Source organism: Spermophilus citellus (assembly GCF_964194105.1).
Source record: "Spermophilus citellus genome assembly, chromosome: 11".
Classification (NCBI taxonomy): Eukaryota; Metazoa; Chordata; class Mammalia; order Rodentia; family Sciuridae; genus Spermophilus; species Spermophilus citellus.
Genome location: NC_138192.1, coordinates 87,405,132 through 87,421,717, shown reverse-complemented (window position 1 = coordinate 87,421,717; position 16,586 = coordinate 87,405,132). Strand labels below are relative to the sequence as shown.

Below are 16,586 nucleotides of genomic sequence, written 5' to 3'. Positions count from 1 at the left end.
TACATTATACATACTCTTAAGACATCATTTTAATATACAGCATATATTGTATTGATTTTCAAACTATTCAGTGCTTTAATAATGTTATATATCAGAAACTTAAGAATTTATTTGCATCATTACACTTACAGTAAATGAATTGAAATCAATAAGGCCATATTTTGGCCAGGTTTTTTTCATCAGTTATACATCCAATTATTCATTGAGATGAATTCCCACGCATATAGCCATGGGTTTTAATGTATTTTCTTTTCCTGTTTATGGTAATGACTAGAAGAGGGGTTGCAGAGGGATGACAGCTGGGTGTGGGGAAAGCAGTGAAGGAAAGAGCGCATGAGGCAAAGGCGGGAAAGCCAGATGGCTAGGATGAAGAACTGAAGCTGGAATGATTGGCATCTGAGGAGGAGCAACAAAAGTTGGCTGATTCCCAGGACAAAGCCTGGGTCCTACTGTTCCTACTGAGATCTGAGGTATAGATGTTCTGGCGAGAGCTGGGACTTGGGAAAGAAACTGTTGATGTGGTTGAAGCACTTTAAAGGTTCCTGCAGCTGCTGCAGCAGCGGCAGCTGCAGCAGCTGCAGCATGTTGCTGCAAAACAGTGTGATGGATTGTGGTTACAGAGGTAGAACATAAGGGCTGCTGCAAAGGCAAAGGCTGCAGAGGTGTGCTCGGGGGAGGAAGAGGAGCTGGAGGAAAAGTAAATTTCACCTTGTTGGCCAGCATGTTTGGCTGTATAATGTGCTGGTAGACCTCACACGGTAGATTTTTGAATTTGTCATGGTTTTCTAGTGGGATCAATAATGCTTGCTCTGGTAAAGCTAATGGAGCCAGGATTTGCTCTGTTGTTACAAAGGTATGACCATTGACATGTGCTTCCTTGAATGGTAGTGGTGGTTGTGTGTTAAGTATTCCTGAATTATAACACAGCCACTCTGTTGATGCCTCATTCATTTTTCCTTGTGGAAGGGCCTCAGCCAATTCATAATGACAAAGGTATGATTTAGGCTGTGACTGTCTAAAGTTCCTTTCGATATTAGGCACCTTGAAAGGAATTTGCTTTTCATTAATATTTGTAGTCTCATTTCTTTCTTTGTGTTCAGGCAAAGCATTGCCAATTGCTTCTTTCGTTGGGGCACTATCTACATAGACAGTTGTGGTAGGAGCATTGGAAACCCCTGACAGTTCAATAGAAGTGGCCTCTGCTACTAACTGCTCAGTTGCATCATTGGTTTCAGAAGGCAAGAGATTGCTAGGATGCAAAATCAATTTGTTTGTTCCTTGGTCTGGTTGTTCTGAGTTCCTTTCAATATTTGCAACTTCTTGTGGTTTTATTTCTTCATTTTTCCCCTCACTCATTATCCCATCTGGATGACTTAAAGAAGAGCTCCTTTTCATGGAATAATCTGTATTTTCTTTGATTTCCAAAGGTTCACCTCCAGTGTATAATCTGCTTCTTTTTCTCCTTCTTTTCTTTTTAGGCTTACAGGGAGCAATTGAAGCTCTTGCTGGCTTCAAAAATTCTTCTGGTAAATAATTCTGTCGATTTAAACTTTCATCTGAAGAATAACAGTACGAATGTTGTCTACGTTTTCGATGGAATCTTTCTGATTCATTCATGAGAGAATTGTAACCTCTCTTAACAGGCTGATTCTGACTCACACCCTCTGTGTTTTTCTGAAGAGCTATGCATCTGTGGTCCTGACTACAGCTTGACAGTCTGGATTTCCAACAGCAGTAAGTTCTGGAGTATGTTAAATTATGCTTCCCAGAATATATCATTGTTGGATGCGATTGTCCTTTTAAAAGTATTGTGTTCTTTTTGCAATGGTTTTTAGAACTGATGGTATCACTGTTACTATATTCGATATTCCAGGTTTTACACATTTCTTCATTTTCATTTAAGTATATAGATGATGACTTAGGCTTTTTTTCAGGTAACTTATGTGAGTCTAATAATTGCCCTGCAGCTAAATACTGTCTTTCTGAAATTGGTTCCAGTGGATTTTTCCTAGTTCTATCAGGATAACTATTTTCCATTTCCATTTTGCAGTGACTTTCTGATTCTTTGGTTTTCTGCCCATGATGATGCTGACATAACTTTCTTCTTTTTTTCTTTCTTTTACTTTTATGGAACCAATGTTCATGAGTATCTTTCAACCGGATTTTATTGCATTTCTCATTCATAGTGTCATGCTTTATTTGATTTCTAGTAAAATGATATTTTTCTGTTTTCCTTGTCCCACAGGAAATATTTTTAGACATCTGACCCATATTCTCATGTTTTCCAGACTCACAACTATTGGGAAGAGTATCATCAGCTAAAAGAGGAGTGACTTGTGTGTATTCAGTTTTGCTGACACCAATTTCACAATCTGCGATTTCTGTAAGCGATGTATCCTTGCAATTAGAAACTGATCTGTTGCAAAAGTCTTCTCCCCTCTGCTGAGAAGAAAGGTCATTTAAGGTTACCTTATTTTTATCTAGATTATTTTTTAATTTGGTGGACTTAAAGTCAAAACAGAGAGGATTGCAGCTATAAGAAATCGATGGCTCAGTATTTGTGTAAACCAGCATTTCTGATGGCCACTGAAGAACTGTTGATCCAAGTTTGTTGAGTACAGGTACAAAGGGCTCACATGGTCTCTTATATAGATCTACTTTTTTATGTAAGATTGTATTACCCTCTTCAGTATTTGAAGGGTCCAGTATCTCAGAACCATTTTTATTTTCAATTTCAATAGAGGGTGAATCATGATTCTTAATGTTTTCTTCTGTAATAGCTTGCACAGATATACAATCCTTAGACATTTCGAAAACTGTGGATTGATTTCCTAACAACTCAGAACTATTATCACTCACAGGTATGCCTTCATTAATACTAACATCTTCGAGTGATATTTGATCTGTTAATGGGACTGAATTTTGGCAATCTTCTGCATTGGAAGTAAAAGGGAGTTGAAGCTGGCAAAATGAAGGGAATAATAATGGGTCTTTTTCATTAGAAACTTCTTTCATCTCTAGAGTTTGAGCAATTTCTTTTTCAGTGCTCATTGCCTCTGGTGGAGGAAAAGAGTTAGCTTTTTCCCCAGAACTCAAAAGCACATCTGTTGGTGAAGATAGTTGAAGATGACAAGTGCTGGGGACAAATCTACTTTTTCTGCTAAATTCTTTCTCCACAGAGGCATCATCATTGTATTCAGAGAAGGCTGCAGCCGAGGACTCCAGCTTTACAGATGCTTTTTTTGGAAATGAAAAAGAGAAGCCGATTTTGTGTCTGTGAATTCCCTGGACTTGATCCCCAACTTGGTTATTTTTTGCTGTATAATTATTTGTGCTTTCTGGATCTGCAGCAATAGTGGTAACATCTTTAGTATTTTCTTCACTGTGGATCAAAGTATATTTGAAATCTTGCTGGTTGTTAGCTGAATCCACAACTCTTTGAGCAATTTCATTACAGTTTTCTTTCACAGTAACAGTTGTTGACTTGAACATGGGGCCACTTCCAGGAGCACTACAAAAAGAAACCAAATGTACGTTAAATAGGACACTTCGAAGGAAAAACACTGAGACTCTTAAATCTTAGAAATGTCATTAAAATATATATATAATTTTATTTTTAAATTATTGCAAGAATTATTTTCATATGCTGCAATTGCTTTCCACACTGTCACATTAGCTCTTAGCTATTGGTTATTGTTTGGGATAACTAGGAAATATGTCTTATAAACTCTTACAGTACAAAGAGCAATGTCTCAGACACTCCTGTGCTCTCAGAACATTGCTTCTTGTCCAAGATTTTCCACCTCCAGATCCTATTCAGTGACATTTTGGAGTGTTACAAAATTCCTTAAAGTAAAATTATTTTTAATTCACAAATAGTTGACTTTATTGGTGTTATATGAAAAATATGAAAGAAATTGAAAAATCACACAATCAAGACCTTAGAAATGTTGAGAATTTGATTTAACAATTCAGTTCAACAGCATTCACTCAGAGCCTACTATGGCCCAAGTGGTTTGCTATCATGCAAAGATATCTAAGAAATAGTACTGTCTTAACGATAGCTTGTTGCTAGGCTCAATATCAATATTATCCTGAAATTGTAAGTTATATCATAGTATACAGTAATGCAGGACAAAAGACCACTTTTTAAAGATGTGAATTGTATTTATTTGGCATTACAGTATGCCATAAATAGTGAACATTGATTTTAACAAATCTATGTGGTCAGCACATAAATATTAGAAATCCTTCCATCTTGTGCAGAATCTTCCAGGCTATTTTAAAAATTTAGTTTTTTGGAAGTTATAAATGACTAAATATTTTTATTGGGATATTTTCTGTAATCACCAATAAAATGTACTCTTCCTTAACTGCTACTAAGTAACAGCAGTAGCAACTAGTATTTGCACATCTTTAGAAGCACAGAGTTAATGATAAAATGATGTCTGTTTGCAAATATTACTTCTAGAACATTAAATCACATAAGTTCCATGGTTCTCTATAATATTTACTTCAACTGTTATAATTTTCCATTTATCCTCTCATAGATTAAAAACATATGTCTGATATCTGGTTAGTATATTTGTGTATGTGTGTGTGTATATATATATATATATATATATATATATATATACACACACACACACACACACACACATATATGTGTGTATGTGTATTAATATATATATATATTAGTAAAAGCTATCTGGTTAACTTATGATATATATGTATATATATATATTTTGGTAAAAAGCACATATTTGGTTAGTGTATATATATATATATATATATATATATATATATATATATATATATCTACTATATACATGTGCCCATGTATATAGGATTCATATAGGATTCTAAATATGTTCAAATTTTATTTTAATGATTTTTTCCTAAATCTGGCATGCCTAAAAATGTTTTGGTGCATCAGCAAATTTCATAACACTATTCAGTATAAAATACATTTGTTATAAAATAACTTTGTTATAGGCAGTAACAAGAGAAGTTTTATTTATCAGGAGGGGAAAAAAGCACACTTTTAAAAGTGGTATTCTTTTAATAACATTGCCCTGGCTGGGATTGTGAGGTCTATATAATGATACTTTTGACATTTAATAGTTGTTCACTGTGAGAAGCAGGCCAAAGTTAAAGAGTTGCAAACTTCTAACAGTCCAGTTATAGTTTATTCACAGTGAAACTAATTTTGATCTGCTTTTGATGTGAAGAGCATCTTCCTGACCTTTTTTTTTAAATGTCAAAGAAAATTTCAAATAAAAGTTCTCCAAAATTTTGTTTAAAAAATAAGATCCTCCTAATACTCCCTTTGCAAAAAAGGTCATAAGACAGTCTCTTACTGTCTTTTTCAGTCAAATCTTTTGAATTTCACCAAGAAATAGGATAGCTTTTAATCCAGATAGCTTAAATGGCAAAATAATATGAATCTACTTTTTTATAAAATAAAATTATAGTAATTTTGGCATTTTTATAGAAATGTGCATTAAACAGGTGTTTGCATAAAATTCAAATTCAAATGACTGTTTACAGCCTACAGAAGGCCATGAAAACATGTGTGTTTTATTCTGGGTATAGAAATAAATAGATTGTGCCCTTTATTTCTAACTCCCCCAAGTTTTTTTTTTTTTTTTTTTGGTCATGTTTTAAGAAAACTTCACATTTCATTTCATACGTACCATACAGTTTCCTTTCTTAGCTCGGCCAGCTTATGCAGGCGTTGGAGTGCCTTTTCCTGTTTTCTTTCATCTTTTCTGGATTTAGATGCTACATTTCGAGCAAATTCCCTTTGTTTCAGTTCTTTGAGCCTCTATTAAAAAAATAGAAATGATTAATAGTATTTGAGTCTATGGCAATTTTAAAGTTCTATTGCTGTTGGAATTTCCCAATGTAACATTTTTTTTTTTACTTCATCAAAGGAAAACAATAATAATCACAACCCATTTTTAACAAAAATATTTTCTTCCACCTTGGCTTGTGAAAGTGTACAAGATTATTGCTACATTACAACAAAAAGTATATCTGTAGCTTAGGTAAATTTGAAATGTAATTTTCTTCTCTTCATATTGATTATTGTTTGCTAAGTTTCTCTGCCAAATTTAGATGAAGCATTTTATAGTCTTACAAACTCTTAAGTTTCATACAACTTCAATTCACTGTATATTTCAGTTATATATAATACAATCCCTTATATTTTGATGTGCTCTATACTAAAAAGTCATCTGGTCCTTCTCATATTTTCTAAGAGTGAATGTCTTATATTAGTTCATAAGGCAAATTATGATATAATATAAACGAGTACCTTCTCTCAAATATCAGACACATTTCCCACATAACTCAAGACCTTGGAAGAAAATTAATATTGTTTTATAAGGGTTCTTGTTCCCTTGGGCAGTGTTCTTCATCTGTATTAAAGGAGTTTATTTTCTTTGTTGAATGTTAGAAAAAGAGCATACTGAGTTGAATACAGTTGATAGACATATATGTAGTATGATTTAAGGGAATTCAAAGTGGTCTTCCACCCCGAATATTTTCACTATGATCTTTCATGGAGATGATGTACAGTTTTTAAAATTATTAAAGGAGTATTTTTCCCCTGACGTTTTATGTTGCTATGTTTAATTGTGACATGTCAGTCTAAGACCAGCATTCTAAGAAAATTAAAAAATACACTTGTCACATTTTGATGAAATTAGTGAATAAAGTTTTAATAAATGTCTTGTACATATACACTGATGTGTATCAGGGACTTAGAATAATGCCAGATATATAAAATGCCTACTCAATAAATATTTGTTATTAAGTGAATTTATTATATCCTCAAAATTAGGAATTTTCTATTAATCTTAAGAAAAAGTTAGTCATTCTGATTAAATAACATTAGACTCCTGGTGATCCTGGATTATAACTGGATTCTGACTGTACCACTTACATAGAGCATAAACACAACTTCAGTTTCAAATAATTTCTAATATTTAAATTTATAGAAGATACATGTGTATATATATTTAAGTATCTATAATTTATCTACATCTGTATGTTTATTGTTGAATTATTTTTAATTATACAAAGTTAATTTTGAGACTTTACATTCATTTACATTGACACATCAGTACAAAAGGAGTTTTTGCAAAGTAGAATTTGACAAAGGACAAACCATGTCATAAAAGTATAAATTGAACAAATATGTCATATAAAGTAGAACATTGATATCATTATATCAATGTGACTAATAAAACTAGCTACAACTTTATAATGTACATAAATTATTTTTATCTTAAAACCAGATTTGGAATTAAAGCATAATAACTCAAGAAAAGTTTACTTCTCAATTATAAGAATTTATAGTTTTGGTCATTTATATTTGTTTAAAACTTTACATAGACTCAATAAACAATTATTTAGCACTAGCAACAATTACTCTGTTAGATGTTTAGGATTTTTAACTAATATTTTTATCATCATAGAATATGTCTTTAAAAGTACCTGAGGGCAAGTGTGTGGATGTGTTTATGTATACTCTGCAGAAATAAGAAGAGATCATACCCTGAAAATGTTAGCAATCCCTTTTTGGGATATTCTTACAGTGTTACAGTGCCTAAAAACAGAAAGGCATGTCCTAAAAATAACAAGGAGGGCTACTAAGGAAAGGTGACACCTGAGTTGCATCTTGAACAATTCACAGCAATAGCCTGAGGAAGAAAGGTTAGACATTGGAGATGGAAGGGTATCACCAGGAAAAATAAACTGTTTTGTACAAACAGAAACAAGAACATGCATTTTCTAAAACATATCTATGTAGGGAAATATGTCTAGAGTGGGGTATATGTGCAGAAGTGATAAGAATGGATAAATAATTGTCTAGTCAAATCATGGGAGATCTTATTTGTTATATGTTTCTATTATATTTCCTTCACAGAGAAATACTCTCTGTCATTGCATGAAATAGATATCCAATCAAGAGTGGGGACTAATTTGGTTGTTAGAAAGAGGATACTAAAGGAGAATTGTGAAAGGAAATAGAGACTAGGTTTACTAAAATAAGTACTTAAAAGAATTAGAGTGCTAAGTGGTACAGAGTCAAAAAGTTGCTTTACTAATGGAAGAGTGAATAAACAAAGAATCTTTTATAAAATAGTATTTTATTGGGAAGCTGCAAGCAACAAACAAGGAAGGTAGACTTCAGAGTTTTTAATAAAAGTTAATTTCATATATATATATATATATATATACACATACATATATACATGTATATATATACACACACACATATATACATGTATAATAAATAAGATACATCTAATAATAGAATGTTAAAATTAGTGGGTTTACATTTTATTAATAAAAGTACAATGTTTCTAACGAAAAGCAAAGCTTCCATTTTGAAGCAATTATACAAAGTGCCAGACTTTTATGAATTACTCTTTCAAATTAATCACTGTGATTTGAATTAATCTAGTTGCATTGACACAGTGATGACTATCAGGGTGTCATTTTGAAATGTCAATACTGTTGTCTTATCCTTAGTATGATTGGCTTATAGACATAGCTGAGGCCTCTGCCCAAATGCTGATTTTGAAAATGGTGTGTGTTTAAAGTGTTAGTGTGTCAGGATTGCAGAGCTTGTCCAGAACTGCAGAGCTACATCCACTTGATACCGCTAATCTTTATCATGTCTAGACACATACTTCTCTGAACTTGACACTTCTTGATATTAGGATTAACCAGCTCATGTGACATTTTGGTAATATTCAATTGCAGAGCTTACAGACCTGAACAAACAATTTGGAGAGTGTTATGGTCATAATTTACCAGCGTTGATATACTTTCATATAAGTTTTTATAGCAAAACCAAAATCCAAATCATATTTTATATAGAGATTAATTCTGAAATACACATAATAGAAACTAAATAAATTCTTTTAAGCATTCCAAATTGAAATAGTATAATTTAAGTTTCATGCAAATAAATACATAAGACAATACCCATGAGTTTTATGGAGTGAGGTTTATGGAAATACCAATATTTCAAAAAGTTCCCCAGCAACTTATTGAAAATAACTCAAAAGAAATTCTTAGTGATATATATATATAAAGACAGGAATCTCAGTTAAGTAGAATTTTAAAATAAGAAAAAATATTAAAAAGAAATCATGTGAAGAAATAGTCTAAGTATCCTGCTCCAAAATAAAGTGTAATGGACCATGACATATAATTTAATATCTGTATTGTAAATATTCAATGAGAAAATGGCAAAGCATAGTAGATCAATATTCTTTGATATGATATCTTCTCAGCGGGCCTACTCTATTTTTTCCCTGAGTTACTAGGATTGGTTCTTTTTTCAATTTTTTAATTTTTTTTTGAGAGAGAGAGAGAGAGAATTTTTTAATATTTACTTTTTAGTTTTCGGCGGACACAACATCTTTGTTTGTATGTGGTGCTGAGGATCGAACCTGGGCTTCACGCATGCCAGGTGAGCGTGCTACCACTTGAGCCACATCCCCAGCCCCATGATTGGTTCTTTAGAGAGCCTAAGGTCACCAGGGCAACACAGGATAAGTCAACATTAGTCCTCAAATATGTTCTCAGCAAACCCAGGAAGTGGAAGTGTTGTGAAGATCTTGGTCTCAGGGTAGCAGATAAAGTTGAGAGACTGGCTAAAATGTTATTCAATGCGAGGAGAAAGAGTGATGGTGAGCAGTAGCATAGATTCCAACCAACAAACGAGAAAACATAAAACTTTATGTTAGATCACCAGTTTGTGCTTAAACAATCAAGTCAACCATGTTGTGTTAAAATCACAAACCAAACTTCCATAAACATTCTTGTATTTATACTTTTTAAGCCTGCCCAGTCACAAGACAGGTTCCTACAAGTAAAAATTCTGAGATAAAATATGTGCATGTGCTGTTTTTGAAACTTGTATTGTTTTCCAAACTGTTGCCTATAATTTTACACCATTTTTACATTCCTCCTAACATATGGAAGTCTATGTATCATCCCCAAACCTGAGAAACAACTCTCATTTTTCTTATGTGCTATATTGTTAACTTCTTGCCTATAATTCCTGTGTTTAATGGGGACACTAAAAAATATCTTCTGTATTTCTTCATTTAGAATTAATATTGCTCCTTAAAATGGATTATGCACTATTGTATACATTACTTTGTTTTATTCTGAAAATAAATATGTAAGTAGACAAAGCTTATATTATGTTCCTCAGTTTTTTTGTCACTATATCCAAAATAACTTGATAAAAACAACTTACAGGACAAAATATTTATTTGGGGGTCATGGTTTCAGAGGGTTCAGCCCATGGTCAGCTTGCTGTAAGGCATAATCATGGTGGAAGGGTAAGGCGGAGGAAAGGTGCTCAGCTCATGGCATCCAGAAAACAGAGAAAAACAGAAAAAAAAAAAAGGCCAAGGACAGACGCAATCCCCAAGGTAACTTCCTAGTAACCTACTTCCCCTGTGACCTGCTTCCCCCAGCCACTCATCAACCTGTTGTTTCTACCACCTTCCAATGGTTCATTCATATTATTAATCTATCAAAAAGATTAATCCACTGAAGAGGTCAGAACCCTTGTGATCCAAACTTCTCACCTTTGAACATGGCTGAATTGACTAACACATGAGCTTTGGGGGGATACTCAGATCCAAATCATAACAGTACTCGTATTTAGAATTGAGAAAATTGAAGGCAAGCAAAGTTGTCCAGAGTCATTGTAAGTGGTAGAATCACATTGGAATTGGGATGCCCTGGATCATGCCCTTGATCTTCTATATTTACACTGTTGTATGTTATTCAAGCTGTCTGCAGCTCTGAATGGTGTGTCTGTGATGCATGTATTCATTTACCCTTCATTGAGTGGCCTCCATTTATTTGTCAAGTGCTATGCTAGCACGGTTGCTGTGACAAAGATGAAAAATGTTCTGCTCTTTTTCATGATAGTTTCATCATAGTTGACAGAGAGAGAGATAAAAACCACATAAATATGTTAGTTGAATGAATCATAATGAAAAGTGATGTGGATAGAACAAAGTTAAGCAGAGACAGCCACTAGGAACTCAGTAAGGGAAGAGATAGCATTTTCAAATATAGTGATTGAAAAGGGTGTATTTTTGTTGTTGTTGTTTTGTTTTGTTTTGTGTGTGTATGTGTAACAAATTACCACAAATTCATTATCTTAAAATAATCCACATTTATTTTCTGTGGGTTAGTATGTCTATCCTTTGATCAATAAAGGTTTTGGCCTATATTTTTATCTAATAATTTGTCAAGGAAAAAAAATCCTAGAGTTTCTGACAGAATTTATTTAGGTCCTTATTGCAGGACGGAGAGCCTGGACTGCCTACTGACCACCATTCAGGGACACTCAGCAACTAGAGGCTGCCAACAGTCTCTTGCTTAAGGAACTTTTCACAAGCTCTTACACCGGAACAGAGGCTTCAAAATCAGCAGGAAGAGCTCCTTTCCTTTTCTGTTAAGATGAACTCATAAAATATTGTATATGATGCAACATAGTCAGTGGTGAGACCATCCCTCACTTTTTCATATTTTATCTAGTTAGTAACAAGTCATGAGTTTTGTCTACACTCAAGGGAAGCAGTTTACAAAAAGACAAGGCACACTGGAAATCAGCTTTGGATATTTTCACCAGTGGAGATCACATTGCGATGGGAAAATTTGAGCAAAAATTTGTAGGAGGTAAGGAATGAACTATTATGATATTTCAAGGAAAAAGAGAGAGAAAAGTGGGGGGAGAAGAGGGGAGGGAGGGAGGAAGGGAGGGAAAGGGAGAGAGAGAAGAAAGAAAGAAAGAAAGAAAGAAAGAAAGAAGGAAGGAAGGAAGGAAGGAAGGAAGGAAGGAAGGAAGGAAGGAAGAAAGGGAGGGAGGGAGGGAAAAGAAAACCTCGAGAGAGAATAACCAGGGCAAAAGTAATATGAATTGCAGTCCATTTATTTTTGATCACTGCTCCTGGTGGTTTTATGCCTAGTTGGTTGCATTGATGCTCTAGAGATGCTAGTTTATAAAGGGTGGGGAAAGAAGAGTTATCCAAATTATAACACTGGGCAGGTGACAGTTGACAGAGGGAGGGGAAACTTGGACCTAGTTTATAGATGGTTCTAGGAGAGATGCAAGCACTGTCTGAAAGTAGCAACCTGGGGTGCTACAACTCCTTTCTAGGACATCCCTAAAGGACAATGGAGGTGAATCCTCCCAATGGGTGGAATCTCAAACAGTGAATCTGATTATTCATTTCTCCTGAAATGAGAAATAGCCAGATATGAAATTATACATCAATTCATGAGCCAAGACCAACATGCTAGGTGGCTAGTAGGGACTTGGAAGGAACATGATTGAAAAGTTGGTGAAAACGAGGGCTGCGTATGTGTACTGACTTCTCTGAGAAAGAAATTTGTACATATTTATGTCCTATCTGAGTGTTCCTCAAAGGATGACCTCAGATGAGAAGATTTTAACAATCAAAGGAAAAGGAGACTGTTCTATGGAGCCAGGTCAGTCTCCTTCTCCAGTCACATATGTCATTGCCTAATGGGCTTCTGAATAAAGTAGCCACAGTCGTAGAGATAGAGGTTATGCAGGAGCTCAGCAACATGGACTTCCACTCACCAAAGCTGATCTGACTCCATCACTGCTGAGTGTGCCCTTGGCCAGCAGCAGAGACCACCACTAATCATGTAGCTCCCTGGGATGATCAATCAGCTACCTGGCAGCAGATGGATTGCTTTGAACTACTGCTTCTATCATGGAAGGAGTAATATTATGTTTTTCCTGGAGTAGACATTTACTCTGGGTATGAATTTGTACTCACTGTCCACAATGCTGCTCAATAACCTACCATCCACATTTAACAGAATGCTTTATGCGAAATTGTGATATTCCACTTAGACCCTGATCAAAGAACTCATTTCATAGTAAATAATGCTCAGCATTGAGCCCAGGCTCATTGAATTCTTGGGTCTTGCCATGTTTCCCATCATCCTGAAGCAGTTAATTTGATAGAGAGCAGAACAGTGTTTTAAAAATGCAGTGTCAGCTCTGGCTACATGGCGATACCTTTCAGGATTGCGGCAAAATTCTCCAAAAGGCTGTAGATGCTGTGAATCAGTGGCCAATCTATGGTGCTATGAATTCCATAGCTGGGACTCATGGTTCAAGAGATCAGTTTGTGGGTGAACCTGAGAGTGGCACCACTCCCTATTACTCCTAGTGATCAACTAGTAAAATCCGTGCTCTCTATCCCACACTCTATTCTCTGCTGGCCTAGAGCTCTTAATTTCAAAAGGAGAAATACTCTCCAAGGAGACTTATTAATGATCCCAATGAATGAGAAGTTAAGAATGTACCTGGTCACTTTGTCTCCTCATGCCTCTGAATTGATAGACAAACGAGGGGAATCACTGTGCTGGATGGAGGTACTGGTTCTTATTTCCAAGAGACACTGGCCTGTTACCCCACAATAGAAGGAGGAGAAGTATATGTGAAATACAGGTGACCCCTGAGGGCATCTCTTCGTATTTACTTCAATCACAGATTGAAGTAAAGGAAAACTACAACTCTATTCAGGCAGGACTAATAATGGCCCAGTTCTTTTAGGACAAAGGTTCAGGTCACTTCATCTAGTACAGAGCTGTGATCAACTGAGGTACATTCGGGGGAAAAAGAAATGGATAGTGGAGGAAGGATGTTACAAATATCAGCTTTGTGTAACCTATGGATAAAGAGGGCAAACTCTGTGGGTATGTGTGTGTGTGTTTGTATGTGTGTGCCTGTATGTATCTATATCTACCGTATCTATGTCATTTTTATATATCTTTATCCTCTTTTCTTTCTTTTCCCATTATCATAAAGGATAATTGAATGATATAAGTGTTTTGTTATTGCTAATTTTGCATGATAATATTTAAGTTACACGATATTAAAGAGAAGAATGAACATCACCTGATACCTTTGCCTACTATTCTGAGGAAAGGCTTAATGTGTTTTCTGTTGTACGTAAGGTAATGTGCCATGTTAGGCAGAGTGTCACCTTATTATTATGTTTCTTTATCAATGAAGTATGGTTTAAAGGGATGCATATAGGTGCCAAATTAACAAAGGTAGACTTGTGATGGTTCATTTTATGTGTCACCTTGAGAAAAGCATGGGACCCAGAAAGTCAAATGCTAGATTTTGTTGTGAAGGTATTTTTTTAGATGAGGCTAACAATGAAATGACTTTGAGGAAAGTTGATAGATTACTTGTAATAATGTTTGTGAGCCTCTTTCAATCAATTGAAAGGTTTAAGAGAAAGCAGCAAGATCCTCTGAAAAAGGAAGAACTTATATCTCTAGACAACCTTCAGATTTTCACCCGAGTTTGTACCTGACACCCTTTCCTGCAGATTTTGAACTTGTCAGCCCCTACAATTGTGCACAGCAGTTCCTTAAACACACACACACACACACACACACACACACTCTCTCTCTCTCTCCCTCTCCCTCTCCCTCTCCCTCTCCCTCTCCCTCTCATAAACACATATATCCTAATAATTTTGTTTCTCTGGAGAACCCTAATAGAAGATGAGTACTCCACTCATGATGTTTGGAATTAACACTATAAGTTCCTATCATATTATTAATTATATTGTTCTATTTCATTAACAAAATTCCTTTTGTGGGGACAAAAAGGCATTGAATTAAAGTAATAAAAGTCCTAGCCTCCCTTGTAAATAAAAGTGGATATGTCACACAGTCCCCACTAATAGAATTGTAAACAGATGTCTCTGAAGTAGATATCCCTTTAAAAATATCTCACGAGAAGAAAAACTTTTAAATTTTTTTTAAACATGATATCCTGTTCCTTCCCATGTATAATTGTAAGTCTAGACAGGTAGCAGATAATGGAATGCTATTAGTTTGAAGAGGCCAAGGTGCTAATACAGAAAAATAAAAATGTTCACAGTCCATAATAGCATCACTGAATTACAGCACCAGCCTTGTGCTAATTATTTATATAGTTTGAAGACAAAAGAGACTTTGAGATTTCTCTTATTTATAGTTGAAAATACTCGGGGCTGGGGATGTGGCTCAAGCGGTAGCGCGCTCGCCTGGCATGCGTGCGGCCCGGGTTCGATCCTCAGCACCACATACCAACAAAGATGTTGTGTCCGCCGAGAACTAAGAAAAAATAAACATTAAAAAATTAAAAAAAAAAAAAAAAAAGAAAATACTCTTAACTTATATATCTGGTTAGTAGACATATCCCTGTATAATTTTCTTCATATTAAGAGACCTCTGTCTTCTCAGATGATATTGAAAGTTCCTTCCTATACTTAACACTCTAAGAAAAATGTTTCCAATGCCATCTTTTAAAATGAAGTTAATTGGTACCAAAATAAAATATATTTAGAGTAATAAGAATTATATTGTATGTTTCCTATTATAAATAACTATATTAATTTTTGTTTTAATTCTTCTGTTAATAGTTTCATATTTTGTAGTTAATACATTATCCACTATTAATGTTATCCACTATGAATATAATATTCACTATGATTGTTTCCTCAAATATAAATCTCCCTTTCAATCCTACAGAATTTTTTCTATCAAGAACTATTTTCATTGGCTCTTGAAAAATCTAAGTTTATGCTTTTAACCTTATAAAGGAATAATATCCTCAAAATATTACAACTCAATCACCACCTCCATTTCCTGAATCAATTTAGCTCTCTTTGAAAGAGCCTCTGCAGAGTGTTCTATTAGAATGTTAGCAAATATACTTCTTCAAAGAAGGTTAAAATATTCTAGTGGATGTTATCACATTTCAAGGTGTAATTTCCTTCTAGTCATTATTTAATCAATGGCATTATGCTGAGTGATCCTGTAGAAGACTCTTTTTTTTTTTTTTTTAAGTTCTTCTCCCATTACTATCACGGATGGATATGTATCATTTGGACTTTTCTCCTGGCGGCTTTAAAAGCATCTAATCTCTTAATGGCATATCAGATCTGAACAATATCTTTCCCCAAGGCCTCTCATTCTTTAGATTCCATTAACTCAAGGTTCCTTTTGTGGACAAAAACCTCATTCTCATTCTAATATAAAAGTTTTTTTAATCAGTATGTGTTATGTCTAAAACTGATTTTCCGACCATTGAGTTCATTTTCTTAAGTGCTGGATCAGAAGTGTCTCGTGCATTGTAAGTGCTCAAGAATGCTTGTCAAATTGAATTGGCACAGGATGGCAGTGATTAACTTCTTTTTACAATAGGAGGCTTTGAAAATTTGCTAACAAAATCTGGATACGATCTTCAGCAGTATAGGGAGAGCAATGGAAACTTGATTGTAAGAGATATTGACACTATTATTTTAGAAATGTCTGAGCAACTTGAATGGGCAGAAATTGAAGAATGGTTGAATCACAGCTAACTTTATAAGGATACACTATCATTATTACAAATAATGTTAAAAGTTGCCAAATATTTGTGATATGTTTAAATTCTGCTATTATTATTAAAAGAATATGCCAATATTTTTACAATATAATAAAAAGTATCT

At 34.5% G+C, this 16,586-nt stretch overlaps 1 protein-coding gene across 1 annotated transcript in view; it reads right to left on the bottom strand.

Annotated features, from left to right (window-relative positions):
* Window positions 1-270: 270 nt before the first annotated feature.
* ZNF804A (zinc finger protein 804A) overlaps window positions 271-16,586 on the bottom strand; it is a gene marked incomplete at both ends in the record, with an annotated part of 309,256 nt that continues 292,940 nt past the window's right edge. Inside the window, 2 exons of the mRNA XM_081262389.1 lie at window positions 271-3,511; window positions 5,697-5,827. Coding sequence (XP_081118515.1) covers window positions 271-3,511; window positions 5,697-5,827 — 3,372 coding nt within the window. The remainder of the gene's footprint in view (window positions 3,512-5,696; window positions 5,828-16,586) is intronic.